At 49.1% G+C, this 15,379-nt stretch overlaps 1 protein-coding gene across 4 annotated transcripts in view; it reads right to left on the bottom strand.

Moving 5' to 3' along the window:
* The window catches only part of CHST15 (carbohydrate sulfotransferase 15), a 44,445-nt gene that overhangs the window by 10,869 nt on the left and 18,197 nt on the right, over positions 1–15,379 (bottom strand). For 2 of the 4 annotated variants that reach the window (XM_064168204.1, XM_064168214.1), the window contains exons 2-4: positions 7,577–8,614; positions 6,519–6,858; positions 2,769–2,915 (exon numbers count right to left, since the gene is read on the bottom strand). In XM_064168204.1, the coding sequence (XP_064024274.1) occupies positions 2,769–2,915; positions 6,519–6,858; positions 7,577–8,164 (1,075 nt within the window). In that variant the 5' untranslated portion in view covers positions 8,165–8,614. Of the gene's footprint in view, positions 1–2,768; positions 2,916–6,518; positions 6,859–7,576; positions 8,615–9,277; positions 9,841–15,379 lie in introns of those variants that run through there. The other 2 variants (XM_064168219.1, XM_064168228.1) reach the window with 2 other exon arrangements.

Here is a 15,379-nt window from a genome sequence, read left to right as displayed (position 1 = left end):
TCAGTTGGCACCACCAAAACTCCTCAAGGAGTATGATGTAACCCAACCAAGTGACACTGAGGCATTAACAGGGACTCCAAGTGCAGCTCTGATGCAGTCGGTCCAGGGCAGCCTGGGTGCAAGAAGGCAGAACCAGATGATTGCCTAGAATGAAGCTGGGGGTTTTAAGTTAAAATAAGGAAATTCTGGTATCTGCTAACTCTCTTGATTTTGTGAAGCAGCCAGACACACTCCTGGCGATTTGGCAGTGCTCCTGCCTGGTTTGTAGCACAGACTAAATACCTGCAGAGGGAACCAGCCAGAACAAAAGTGAGATCAATCACTCACTGCTACAGGAACTATGTCAAATTAAAGCACTGCAACCACATCTCTATCCTCTCTTATGGACTTCCTAGAGAACTTAGGAGTTACTGAATTGCCTGAAGAGTGGATGAAAACCTCTTTATTCACTCATTAAGGGATTAACATCACACTGAGATTTCAGAAGACATTCCTCTGAACTTATCATATTAATGACAGCAATAAACCAGTGCTGCTCCAGATGCCTCCAGCTGCAGCAGCTCTGCCAGCTCCTGGAGTTATCTCTGCTCAGATACTGTTTTGAAAGGGGAGAAGTGGAATTATTGCCCACTAAGTTTAATATCCAAAGCAGCTTAGCTTCTCAAAATAGTCTGCACAATGAACTAGTGGAATACATTTCAAATTCAGCTTTTCTTGTCAGTCATTGGAATACGAACAGGGAGGATTCTGAGCACCCTTGATCCCCCTGCAGATCCATTTTAGACTGGCTAGCTGTGTTTTGGCTTTCAGCACGGTCGTTCCAGGCTGCCTTAATGAGTGTAATCATTCAGGGCTCTCCTGTAAACCTAACAAGGACAGCGAACAGAGCCTTAATGAAACAAGAAATGAGCCTACAGGAAAAGGAAACACAAAGCAAACTGGGAAAAGCCACAACAGGAGGTAAGCAATCAAAGATGTACACAGCCAATTAGATTACTGAATTAGATTGCTAATTATAGTGTGAATACTTCGCTCATGAGAGGACAGGAGATATTATTGTAAGCAGGAGGAAACTCTGCAGATGTCCTCAATGGCAACATTGCTTAAGACCTTATATTGCAAGTTTTGCCCAGTGTTGCATGTTTAATACAGGAATGCCAGGCTGAAGTGGAGGCTGAGGAAGTATGACCCAGAGGTGACCAGAGCCAAGTCTCTGCTTTCACCACCAGAAGTCATTGCCACCTCTCATCCAGCCAACAGCAGGGCTTTGGGTTGTTTTTTTTTTTTTTGTTGATTTGCTTTGTTTTTTTTGTTAGAATGAGGAAGAAAACCCAATTACTCTGAAGGTATTCCCTCTGAGGGCAAGCAGCAGCAGTCTTGCCTCTATTTTCTGTAGAATAATGACTTCAGGTCTACTTGAAAAGTCTCTTTGTAAGAGGGACCTCTCCTGCACAAGGACTGTTTTCCCAGAAGGTGTCTAGCTGCCCCGGGAAATGCTGAGGTGGCAGACTGGTACAACTATGGCTCTAGCAGAGAGCAGAAGCAGAACTGAGACATTTCTGCTGGCATTCCTGGTGGGCACTGTAAACCAGTGGCACCATGGCCCGAGGTGGATGAACAGGGTGGGACAACCACAGCGTGTCAAGGAAAGCAGTCCCGGGACCCCTCCCTAGAGCCCAGTCCTACCACTCTGATCCATAAGGTACAATACAAGAGCATCACTAAGTCATTTTTAATGCTAATCAGATAATTTAATCTCAGTTAAAGCTGTGAGGTTGTCTTCAGCTGGCATCTTGCACTGTGCCTGCAGGCTCCATGCCTGAAAAGAAATACAGCACAGGATAGTTCCAACCTGACTCTGTTCCTGCTCTTGAAACTTGCATTGTCTTTGCTGTTGGCAAATCAGCTCAGAGGTAAAGTCATTTTTACTTCAGTCCACCGCAGGCTACACATACAAGTGGTGCTTTCTCCTGTGTGTATCTTGGCGCTTAAGAGCTGCTTGGAGCTGTCACTGTCATGGCAGCTGTCTTCAGTCAGCCACAGGATTTTGACAGTGCCCACTGCATGTCCTAACACCTCAGTTCGTCTGCTGGCTCCAGCACTTGAACCTGAACTTGCAGTCTCATTATCAGGGAAACCTTTTCTCATGGAAATAAAATTCAAGTGGCATTTAAAGGAGTCTCCAAGGTCCAAGGTCACTCTCACTCTTAAGTAGATGCGAATGCTTGTCAGCGCTCGCCACTCTCTACAGCCCCCAAAAGGCAGTTGTAGCAAGGTGGGTGTTGGTCTCTTTTCCCTGGTAATAAGTGACAGGATAAGAGGAAGCAACCTCAAGCAGTGCCAGGGAGATTTAGGCTGGACATCAGGAAAAATGTCTTCCCTCAAAGGGTTACCAAGCCCTGGAACAGGCTGCCCAGGGAAGTGGTGGAGTCACTGTTCCTGGAGGGATTTAAAAGGCATGCAGATGTGGTTTTGAGGGACATGGTTTGGTGGACTTGGCCGTGCTGGGTTAACAATTGGACTCGATGGTTTAAAGGTCCTTCCCAGTCTAAAGAGCTCTGTGATTGTGTGAGACATTCACTGCTCACCTGGGCATTCGCTCAACGTAATCACAACGCTTTAGCAAAGCCAGGCAAGAACTCCTGCCCTGTCCACACACGCCAGAGACACCAGCCTCGGGGCCCTGTGCTGCCAGCCTTTCCCATCTGGGCAAGTGCCCCTCTGGTGCCTCAGCGGCAGAGGCGTTGGCAAGGCCGCGTTTGCCTTACCGATGATGATGTTGCTCGTGGCGCCGTGCTCCTTCGCCGCTTCGCCCTGCAGCACTCCCTGAATCTGATGTGCTGCCAGGTCGAACAGATCCAGGTAATCCTCCACTGGGTAGCGGTCGTGGAACCCGTCCCTCAGGCGAATGATGCCTAGAAAGAGAGGGCTTTACTGAAGCGACGCAGCAGCAGGGCACAGCTAGCTGCCAGTGCAAACCAAGGCAGCTTCCCTGGCACAGCTGCGCTGCAGCAGCCCCTGCAGCACAGGATGAGCCTAGTGAAGAGTCGTGCTTGGACAGAAGTGCCGGTAGCGAAGGAGCTGAGGTCTCAGATAGTGTGAGATTAAGCCATAAACTCACAGGGACAGGAAATCTCCTCAGTGTTCTGCCTGATAGTTCCTGCAGACACAGCCTGCACTTATTTTTCTCTAAGTGTAGCCTTGGAAGGACTACAAAAGCTCAGACTCTGCTCCAGTATGAACTGGAGCACCATCAGACTCCGACTAGATTTACTGTTCTGCGGCTGAGAACAGGCTCTGACGCCAAATATGCAAATCCACCTGCACTGATCAGACTCTGGGAGATCATTCATGCTTTTGTCTCTCACAAGTATGAAAGCAGAGCTGCACTGCAGGCTCTCACTTTACTCTCTCCTTCCTGCACCCCAAGGTGGGCTCAGTACCACCTTCCCCCTGCATATCATGGCACCTTGAGCCATCTCTGTGGTTTTTATGCTCTTCTTCTCCCCAGATCTAGTCTCACTTCTACACTTTCTGTACTGGGTCTGTCTTTGCATTCTTTCTTTGTACAATACCACAGGAGAGTTTCTCCACAGCAGAGTGGTCAAGGACGGTATTAGGAAGGCAGCAGAGTAGCAGCCAAGCTAAGAATACAGAGTAGGACTTAGCTCTCTTTCTGCTTCCCACAAGGCCAATAATTATCAATTATGTGAGACAAAATATCAGCAAGGGAGTTCTTTTGTCCATTCTCTCTGCTTTTCCCCTTCAGGAAAAGTGGGTTTAATGAGAAGAAGACAGCAGGGGAAAGCTCAGCAATGTATTATTGCTTATTTTGGGGTGTCGGGGGGAGAGGAATGACAGGCATAGTGCTACAGACTGCCTTGATTTCTTGCCACCCTAATCATGGGAATGGAGACTGTGGCTTAGAGCCAGGAAAAAGAGACAGGCAAGTTCAGACACTGTCCTGTAGAGCATCAACCAGCCCAGCAGAAGGGAAAGTGGAGATCTGCAAAAGGGCGCCCCAGGAGGACTGTTCAGCTTCAGCTGAAACCAGCCAGTCTCATCAAACCCCAAGGGATGCGAGGAGGTGACACACCAGAGAGACTTTCTTGCCCAGATGAGTGTCACAAACCAAACCAAGTCTGCAGCCTGGAGCAGAGAAGTCAGAGCCAGCAGTTGCCTTACCAAGGGAAATGTCTCAGCTCCACTTGTTAGCCCATTGGCCACAGCCTCTCTTTCATCCTTTAAATACAATCCAGGAGCCAATTACTGCTGAGGCAGAACAAAAGGACTGAGCCAGAGGGAGCAAATTTGGCCTTTCATTCTCAATGGCAGGCAGCCAGAGATGATCACAAGGTCATGTGTACAGATCTCCCCCTATGGGACCACAACTCTGCAATCTTTCCTCCCTCCTTGGCTTTACACAAATGTAGTCCTGTGAAGAATGTTGCCCTGAAGGAGCTGCACTCTGTCCTCAGTGACTGACTGCAGGCCTGTGTGAGAGGGAGGCTGGCAAGTGCCAAGGCAGAGATTCAGCCTTGTGCTCCAACCATCCTCAGCCTGGCTCCTGACATGCTTCTGCCTCCTCTGTAGTGAGCCCACTCTTGCTTTACTGAGGCTGGATCACTACTTCCTCAAAGATTACTTGCAAACACAGAGAACTATTTGGTGTCAGGGACTTCAGGGTAACCTCTCCTGCCAGCACTCTCACTGGAGACACGGGGTGGCTGTGCTGCCAGACCGGAGGAGAACAGCACGGTGCTTGCACTGGAGGATGCCCAAGTCTGAAGTCCCCTTTCTTCGCTGAGCTGACTTTTCACCTTCGTGTCAGGAGGGAACTCTTCTCATCTGTCTTCAGGCAGCTGCTGAATGTGCCAAATGAGCTCCTTCTCATGAGCCTCCGGGGTGGTCTTCTCTTGTTGACTTTGTTTGCCATGTCGCTTCATGCTGGTACCTCCAAGTGTCTCCTAAACTGGACCAAATTATCTCAAAGCCAAAACTTGGGGTTTGTCACATTGCTTTAACTCTTAGTTTGTAACAAACATTTAGAAAATGTCTAAAACACTTTTTTGAGGCAGCATTTTCAAAGGAAAGAAATACAGGACTCAGAACTTCTCAAATCCCAGTTTCGTGTCTGAGTCCTCTTCCTCATCTGGCAGCAAGAGGACTGTGTCTGCAGAGACTGTCCTGTCTGCAGAACTGAGAGCTTCTTCTGGGCTCCAGGGCATGGGGAAGAGAGATGGAAATGGCAACACCAGAAGCAGGAGAAATACAAGCTCAAAACAAGAACAGAAGCAGCACTGCGGGTGTCTTGGTCCCTCAGAGAGTGTCCTTCCGTGCCTTTAGCCGCAACAGTTCACTGGAAGGGACTTCCCATTTCATGGAAGCTTAGAAAAGAACCCAAGGAAAGTAGTGACACAAAGTTCTCAAGAAGTGACCCAGCCCACAGTGTCAGGTTTTACCTCCTTCCAAAGGCAGTGCTTGCAGTAAGCCACACCAATGAGAAACAGAAGCAAAGGTGTCACATAAAATAACCACTATTTTCCTCTGGGAAATAGCAGCACCACTGAAAAGCCTCTGGTCTTAGATCCCAAAGTCATACAGAGCGAAGGCATACCATAACTTAACAGCTAGACCCAACAGCAGGAAAATCCAGAGCCTGAGTGGGATGCAGCAAGCGTTGCATTCATCTGCACTCCAAACACAGAGCAGAATCAGGAACTGAAAAGGCATCTTCTGGCTTTAACCTAGCCTCTACCCGCAAGACTGACCCGCCCTGGTGCCCAGGGAAGAGCAAACAGGAACATCATAAATGCTGCAGTTGGATAGAAGGATGTGCTCAGCCCCAGTGCCTCCAGACACCCTTTGAAGGGCTAGATGCATTTTGCTCCAGCAGGCCATAAGCTGAACCATTCCAGACTGCCTTCTGAGGCAAGAGGTCTCTTCATGCAGTAGAGATGTCACACAGGGAAAGAGCATCACAGATACATGCAGGTTCCTCAGCCTGACAGAGCTTTCTCACATGGTCCCTGTTTGCCTAGAGCTGCAGCACTACCAAAGCTCTTACCCTAAAGCACAGTTGGATTTACTGAAGCCACCCACGCTTCTAACACTCACCAGCACTAATTCATGTGAGAAACGCTTTACAGAGTTGGGCAGTACAAAGCTATGGCTGCTAGCCCTTAAGCCTCCCCTCAAAACCTAGCAGTTCCCCTTCCTGCCTTGACAAAGTCACAGGCTGGTTTTACCCAGCAGCCTCCTTTTCCTCCTAGATGTTCCAAAGCACTGCCAAGAAACCACGTGAAATGTGCATCACCTAGAGAAGCCAAAGCAGCGGGAAGCAAAAGCAGGCTGGAACCTCCCCAGCATCCACCACCTGGAGTTTTCAAAGCTATTAACTCCAGGGTTTCAAGGCAAGCCACAACGAAGCAAATCCATCAACTTCCTCCCAAACATACCCAAGGAATAGCAAAGTTCCCTGCAGACAGCACCCTGGGTGCCAGAGGACTTTCACTCACCGAACCGCTTCCGCGTCCACCAGTGCGGCTCCTTGCTGGCAGAGAAGCGAACCTCGGGGTGCAGCCTGAGGCGGTCGTAGAGGTCTGTGGTGCCGCACTTGGGCTGGCCGATGATGTAGAAGTGGGGCAGGCAGCGCAGGCGGTAGTGCCTGCCCTGGTAGTGGTACAGGTGGTTCCAGAACACCTTCCTGAGGTAATCGAATATGATCCGAAAGCGCTTGGAATACAGTGCATAGGAGTTGGTCGCGTAAGGGTCTGTGGTCGAGTTCCCTCTGTACTCTGCATACCAGCAAGGGTTCTTGCTGTTCGGAAGGAATTTGGTAGGAATGACTGAAAACATCTGCAAGATGAAGCACAACAATTTCAGCCAGGGCAGCCAAACCCTGACAGTTGGACTTCTCTAAGAGCACAGCGAGACAACGCGACAGAAATGCAGCGTGGGCATTTCGAGCCCTTGGGGCTTGAACCACAAAGCTGACCTAAATTATTCCTTGTGATGACACTGGAATCAAATCCTGCACAAACAGCTGAGCTGGGAGAGAAGAACATTCAGAAATGCTCTGGTTCTAAGGCCAGAAGGCCCTCAGTAATTCCCCCACCTGCCCTGCAAGGCCAGGAGCTGGTTTTTAAAGCCAAGCAGGGAATACTGGGGCCAGATCAACTCCAGCTATTAATGCTCAGCTACCAGGCCTGCAATGGCTGGGCTGGCAGCAGGGCTCTTTTCTTAGCATCACTCAAGGTGTCTGGCCCAAGGCAGAATGATTTTACATGAGACAAGGCAACAACTCAGTGAGCTTGTACAGCTCTCAGAAGCCTGCCTGATTCTCAGTTTCAGGTGTCAGTACCACTTCTATAACCCATCTGTTCTGCCTGTGGCTCCCAAGGACCTGATCTGCACTCCCGGCTGGCTTAAAGCAGGAGGCTCTTGAAGGTGTAAATCATTAAGTGAACATCTCAGGAACTGCATTTTACTTTTCAATCTCAGTAGAAGACTGACCCCAAAGCCTTGAAACAAGCAGGTCTGCAGCAGTGTCAGACACACTCTGCTTCGTACTTACATGTGGCTCTTGTTTCCTCAGCTCCTCTAAATCAGGGCGCTGTCTTCTCATAAACTCTATCTTTGAAGTAATAGTGTCAATAATTAACTTAATGCTTGGATAATCCTTCACATATGAAACATTCATTTTAGAAGGCTGGTAATGGTCTTTCATGTCACTAAGGCTTTCATTGTCCATTAAGCTTGGGTTGCTAGCAAAGGCTCTGTAATGGAAGGGAGATGGTATTAACAGCAGGCCGTGTTTGGCCCCAGTCAGGATGTAGGATGCCATCACTAGAGTCATTATAATCAGTCCAAATATTAAGCTGCATAGCTTCCCCTTCCTCAAGCAGAAAAATCCATTCCAGCTTTCCCTGTGATCAGTCCTTACTTCCAACACTGCAAGCAACTTCATCTGCTTGCTATCGGTGTACAGAGGGATCCTGTTTCCTCCTTTGCAGACAGGACACTTCTGGTTATGATGATTAGGCCCACAGCATCTGAAACACTGTCTGTGTAAGTCATTTGGTAATAAATGGATGCAACAATTAATGCAATACCTCATATTACTACCCTTAAACTCTTGCAATAATGAGCCAAGAGCGGCCATAAAAATGTATCCGAAGCATATGAGTCATCTTCTGTAAGTCTGGGATTATTGAGTGATTCTCATGACACAAATGGGCAGCTTCAAACCAGAACGGGTAAAAGCACTCCAAAAGTGACATATGTCACATAAAGGGGGAAAAAAAACAACCAACAACCAAGACACAAAAATAGAGGTACTGTGGAATGGCTCAGGGAGGGGAATGTGGCGAAGAGTGAGCTACACGGCAGGCTCGAGTTTTTCCCATTAAACACAAGAAGGAAAAGAAACTGTTGGGCAGTGTGAAGATGGGCAGAAAGCACCAATGATTCATTGTCCTCTGATTTGCACCACAATAGGCAAATGTGGGTAGAAATTCTCAGGTACTTTTAAACTGAGCAGATTCCAAAACAGACCAAGGCCATTGGAGGCTTCATCTTCCCCAAGATGCTTCACAGGCTTGCACTGCACAACCTAGAGGAACAAAAACACAGAGAGAGATACGATACAAAGTCTACATTCACCTTCACTCACAGTGCAGCCTCCCACAAGTACTTTCCCAGTTCCCTTTGATTTGCCAGGAGTATTCATCACAGCACCCAGGAGAGCAAACCCAGGCACTGCTTGGCTGCCGGTTCAGTGCGAGCTGCCCTTCCTGTGCACTCACCCTTCTGCTCACAGCCACCAGCAGCAGCTACCACAGGTACCACTACACCACTTCTCTCTGCTGCTCACTGACCTGCCTAACAGCTCTTCACCTGCTCTTTAAATACAGAAGCATTTCTGGCTGGTGGCCAGTAAGATAAGGCTAAATATCTGCACTCTGTCTATACGTGGGGGCCTTAAACTAACTCTGCTGAAACGGCGTGGCACCCTAGCTGAGAGAACAAGGCAGGGATGAGACAGTCTCCTCTCAAGCATATAAGGTCGAAAACCAAACAAAAAAACCCATAAGCCACAAGTAAAACATTCAGCAAACTGAAGGGCTTAAATAATAGACACAAGCAGAGGCTCCAGGCAGGTTCTCTGGCTTCTGGACCAAATGGTTCTGAGATCAGAGTAGCCACCCATGGCGCACTGCAAGGTACCTTCAGCTCCCCTAGCCAAACATGTCCTGAGAGCATTGTGCTCACTGACCTCAGCCAGAGGTGGTACCCAAACACAATGTATCCATTGATACTGCATCTCCAGGGCAAGACCCTGCATCCAGGACAGCATCTCAGTGGTGTGCACTTCAGTACTGAGGAAGTCATGCAGAAAGTGCAGGAGCAGATGATGGCTCCTTGTTACACAACCATGAGCAGAGACTTCAGCCCTCTTGGTCTCATGAAGGTCTTCACAGCCATTGCAGAGCAGAAGCTGTGGCACAGGATGGAGGCCACTCTCCTTCAAACACTTCAGCACTGCAGCTGCTTACAGTCGAAAGTGACCAGGACTGTATCAGACATTTATGCCAAGCTTTGCTCTTGATTTGAGCTTTCAGCTACAACAAAGACACTTGAAGTCACAAACAAGTAATCAGCTTAAGGACAGCCCTAATTAAAGCATGTTTATGCTCAATTCCTCTGGAATTGCTGCTTGCATGATGTATTTCTGAAACTGCAGTACAAAAATCAGTGAACTACCAGAGTGGCACCAAAGAAATCAGCACTATTCCAATTCCCACACAGGCATTGTTCTCCTGGTTCAGACACATAACCACACACAAAGACTTCTCCCATTACTGTTTGCCAGTGGACCCAGAGTAGTTGCTCCTCCTCTACAAAATCTGTATTTCCTCTCAAGGTTCAGAAAAGCTTTTTTCTCTGCACTGTTTCTAAGCATCTTTCTTTCCTATCCTACAACGCTCTTCGCTCCACTCAAACCCACCTCACTTCACTCATGCCTTTGTATACCTCTGTCTTCAGCACAAGTCTTCCTCCCTGACTTTGGACCTCAGCTCCCGAGAAACAACAGAAACTTAGACAGAGGAGGGTCCAGAGGGGGCTCAAAGATCATCAAAGGGCTGGAGCATCTCTCCTACAAGGACAAGCTGAGAGAGCTGGGTCTGTCCAGGCAGGAGAAGCAAAGCTTTGGAAAGTCTCCAGAGGAGACTCCATAACCTCTCTGGGCATCCCCTTCCAGGGCTCTGTCACCTTCACTGTAAAGAAGTTTGTCCTCATGTTGAGCTGAAGCCTCCTCTGTTCCAATTTGTAGCTGTTGCTCCTTGGTTTATTGTTGCTGACCACTGAGAAGAGCTTGGCCCCAGCCACTTGACCCCCACCCCTCACAGTGATCAGATCTTCTCTCATCTGTCTGGTTGGATGGCAGCACAGCCTGAGGGCTGTCAACCCCCCTCAGTTTTGTATCATCAGCCAACTTGCATTTTTAATTCCTCAGGACAATTGCTGTAATGCTAGAGGAGATCTTTGTTTCTACAGTAGTCTCCTGGTAGAGCAGGGCAGCCCCTTCTGACCCTGCATTAACCAGCACTGCTCTACCTGTGTTTGCTCTGGCACTAAGTGCTTTTGGACAATTATTGGGAGCCTTGAGGTCCTTCCTGCCCAACACTGTCACTGGGTGGGTTTCTGCAATCAATCCATGCAAGCTGTGGCTCAAGGACTCAGGAAGAATTACTCAGATAAATACTGAGCAAAACTATTTGCAAAATACCTTCCTACAAAACAAAAAAGAGTGGATTTCCTGAAAGAGTTTGTTCTACAAGTCAGACGCAGCAGACAGACCCACAGCATCACAGAAGGGCTTAGACTGGCAGGGACCTCAAAGATCGTCTGGATCCAACCCTCTGCCATAGGCAAGGGCACCTCCCACTAGGACAGGACCTTAAACCAAAGAGAAAGAAATCAGTGAAGGAACTCTCCAAAACCTCTAGCAAATATCAAGCAAAACGATCAGGCCAAAGACAATTCTGGATCTCCTGTGGCCAGTACCTTCTGGAGGAGCACATGGATCCTGATTTAATAATCTCTGATGCCTTCTTTGATTAATAGCTCTGTTGTTTGAAGTCTCTCAGTTGTTTTCACTGATCTAGATAAACATCCTCATTGCCCAAGTGCCTTCCCTGCAAATCAGGAGGATGTTTAATTCCAGTTCTCAGTTTGTGCTCAAAATGTTTTTTTGCAGTCTCAGAGGAAGGCTGATCCAACACCATCCACAAACAACCCATAAATGAACTTCATTTTGGCAATATTTCACTCTCCAGAGCTCCCCTGGCTGTCAATCACACAAGATTTTGGTCTCCAAGTGAAACACTGCCCACGAGCACACCATGACTCACATGAATAGGAATGGAAACACAAAGGGGCAGAGTGAAGCTGGTGGAGTAAAACCTCCATAACATTTTCATAAGAAAACAAACCAAAAAGAAGCAACATTTAGAAGCAGTGCAGCACCACCACATCATTCCTTCTGCAATCCCTCCCCACCCGCTGCAGTGCAGCACCACCACATCATTCCTTCTGCAATCCCTCCCCACCCATTGCAGTGCAGCACCACCACATCATTCCTTCTGCAATTCCTCCCCACCCGTTGCAGTGCAGCACCACCACATCATTCCTTCTGCAATCCCTCCCCACCCATTGCAGTGCAGCACCACCACATCATTCCTTCTGCAATTCCTCCCCACCCGCTGCAGTGCAGCACCACCATATCATTCCTTCTGCAATCCCTCCCCACCCGTTGCAGTGCAGCACCACCACATCATTCCTTCTGCAATCCCTCCCCACCCGTTGCAGTGCAGCACCACCACATCATTCCTTCTGCAATCCCTCCCCACCCGTTGCAGTGCAGCACCACCACATCATTCCTTCTGCAATCCCTCCCCACCCGTTGCAGTGCAGCACCACCACATCATTCCTTCTGCAATCCCTCCTCACCCACTGCAGTGCAGCCCACAGCAGCAGGGATCAGCTTCCTCCCTGCTCAACAGCAGTTCCTCAGCCTGCACAAGACATGTTTATGACCTCTGGACACAAGACACCTGCAAAACTCGACCACTGCAGGTGCTTTTTAGCTCTTGAGCTCACTGGAGTGCATAAGGATTGAACAGACCACAGGCTGCTGGATGATTTTGCTCTTAGCCAGGGTCTCTTCAGAGCAGGTGGAAGTATTTGTCCAAGTGCAGCGAAGCATTTGTACAGCCTGAGGAAGACAGTGAGCAGGTTGTACCACTTTAACAGATAAACAGTGCAAAGAATGGAGAGGATTAGCTCAGGAAACACTGCCTGAACCCACCTCTATTTACCTCTGCAGAAATCAACCAGCTGCCAGAAAGAAGACATGTCCATAAAAGTGAGGATCATGAATCAGTGGCCTCTGCTACCTGCAGACCCAAGTTATGTAAAGTTACACTATTTGCTTAAATCTGATTTTAAAAAGTTACAATCAACAAATGCATCTCCCAGGACACTACAGAAATCCTCTAGAGACGTTTTAAAGGCAATCTCTTGGAAAACTGTCACCTTTGGAAGGCTGTAATATGTGCTCATAACACACGGTTGTACACTCAGCCTGCAGAACAGCTGCTGAAAACGTCTTGGAGCGTGAGCCCCTCCTAAGAGGAGCCAGCTCTGAGGGCTTCTGCAGCCAAACCAACCCTCTGCATCGACACTGGAACAGTAAGCTCTGCCTTCTTCCATGGCCCAGCTGGTTCCTTCTGCAGATCTAACCCACAGGTGCTCTGCTCTCCTCTCATCACTACACTTCCAAAGACAAGTCCAAATGAGGCAGATCCCAGCCTGCACTTGCAACGAACCCCCCCCAGCTCCCCTGAGGTGGGAGACCCCATGGCTGCTTCCATGGCATGGAGAGCCATCAGGGCACCGAGACGGCTCTAGTGAAAAGGTTCTGGGAAGCAAGCTCCTAGAAGCTACCACGGTCCAGCTTCCCAGCTCCCACCAGGCCACATCTGCACGTCCAGGCTGTTTGATTTGCCTTGAAAATGTGAGCACAGCCACTGGGCTTGGCTCTACTCATTTCTCATTTGCACTGCTTTTCAGAGGATTAAAAGCAGTACCAAAACATTCATTGCTTCTGTGGTGTTGCTTTGGGTTCTTTGCTTGTTTGCTTTGCCTTTTTTTTTCTTTTTGGCCTTGTTTTACCTGCTTTAAATCAACCTAGAGCCAGACCCACCAACTCAACAAGATCCAACTTCATGAGGTTCAAAAAGGCCAAGCACAAGATCTTGCACCTGGGTCAGGACAATACAGGCTGAGGGGTGATGGGACTGAGAGCAGCCCCAACTGAAAGAGGTGAGAGTCGGAATAGAGATAAGGCAGGCAGCTTTTACGGGGAGGGGGGTGGTTGCCCAGGAGGAGGCCCAAGTTGCCCAGAGAGGTGGGAGACACCTCATCTCTGGAAACATTTGAGATGAGGTCAAGTAGGGCTCTGAGCAGGGCTCTGAGCAGCCTGACCTGGCTGCAGAGGTCCCTGCTGGCTGCAGGGGTTGGACTAGATGACGTTCCAAGGCTCTTCCAACCCAAACCATTCTGTGATTTGGGCTACCTGCAGCATAAGTCTAGGCAGGAAAGCAAAGCAGAAGCAAAGCCAGCCAGCCTCTGTCCTGCTGCTAGAGCCCAAGCTGTCCTGTGCTCTCCCAGCCAGATCCAAATAGCCACAGAGGTTCACAAGACAGGGAACTGGCCTCTCCCTGGGTAAGGCAGGGCGAGATCTCTCCTGCCATTGCTCTGCAGTCACACCACTCTCAGACACACACAAGGGCATGCCCAAAAGCTGCTCCCATGAAGGTCTTGAGAGCTGAAGAGATGTGAAGGGGTTTGGGGCACCAGCGTCTCAATGACTTCTCCATGCACACAAGTCCAAAAGCCCTGGAAGAAGTAAAGCACTTCTGCTAGGTGTGCCACATGTCCCAGGCACCATGAAGCCATCAGCCAGCACCAGGCAGAGCTCATGGTGATGTCTCCACATCCTTCTTCTGGTAGCAACAGAGCAAAGGTCTCTCCTCCTGCATTTATAAGGAAACTCAGAGCAGAACTTTGCCTACAGTGACACTGGCTTCTCGAATCCTGGTCAAAGCTTGCTGCCTGCCATGTGCAACATCTCCGGCAAGTCATCCTTTCACTTCACCTGGTTTCCGTTCATCTCACACAGAGCCTCCAGGAACACCAACAGGTTTGGGAATGTGAAAACACAGCACTGCAGAGAAAGTCTGTCCTCACATCAGCGCCCCCAGTGCATGCCTCCTCACGGAAAAGCCACCCTAAACCAGATCCAGGAAGCAGTTTGCTCGGTCCAAGGTCAGTAACTTCCATTTATTTATTCTCAATTCTCATGGCATCCATGAACAACTTCCCAATGTATCCCACAGAGTTTCCGAGGTCATCCCATGAGAGCAGAGATAAACCAGCCCATCCACCTGCTGCTCCAGAGGAACGCATGGCCCCAGCAGCCACGAACCAGCCAAGTGCCTCTGGCGAGCGCCGACGCAAGAGGGCAGCACACAGCATGGAGCTGAACCTGTTAGGAAGCTCTCCCACTCCAGATATTTTTATCAATCAGATCCAGGAGGCTGGGGGGTTGGCAGGTGGGAAAAAAATACCACGTCTAAATCCAGCTGCCATAAGCCCTGCAGGCAGGCTGCAATCGCAAATGAGCGAGTACTCATCCTCAGACAGCTCCGGAGGCAAGGAGCTGGTGCACTACAGACAGAGCTGATGTAACAAATCAGGCTGGGTTTTGTCCCTCTTCTCCTTCTGACAGCTGCCTGCTCTGCTTCATTTGCAGGCTTTCAAACCTGCTCCATTGTTGGAGTTCCTGGACACATCCTGCTGCAATTGCCTCAAACAGCTGTTCTGGAGCAACTTGCTCAAGACAGATATAGGTGGTCCCTTCATGCAGAGCCCAACCCTTTGGCACTTGAATGGGTCCTCTAAGAAAGTTGGGGACAGACTTTGTAGCCATTAGGGTGACAGGACATGGGGTGATGGTTTCAAACTGAGAGAGGGAGGTTTAGACTAGATAGAAGGAAGACTTTTTCACACTGAGGGTGGTGAAACACTGGCCCAGGCTGCCCAGTGGGTGGTAAATGCCCCATCCCTGGGAGCATTCCGGGTCTGGCTGGACTGAGCAACTTGATCTAGTTGTAGATGTCCTTGCTGACTGCAGCAGGAGGTTGGACTGGATGACCTTTCCAGTAAAGGGCCTTTCCAACCTAAACCCCACAGAATCATGACTCTGTGGTTCTATGACATCACACTTGCTGTCACAGCATCATCTGAACAT

Source organism: Pogoniulus pusillus, chromosome 3 (assembly GCF_015220805.1).
Source record: "Pogoniulus pusillus isolate bPogPus1 chromosome 3, bPogPus1.pri, whole genome shotgun sequence".
Lineage (NCBI taxonomy): Eukaryota > Metazoa > Chordata > Aves > Piciformes > Lybiidae > Pogoniulus > Pogoniulus pusillus.
This window is presented reverse-complemented; position numbering and strand designations above follow the sequence as displayed.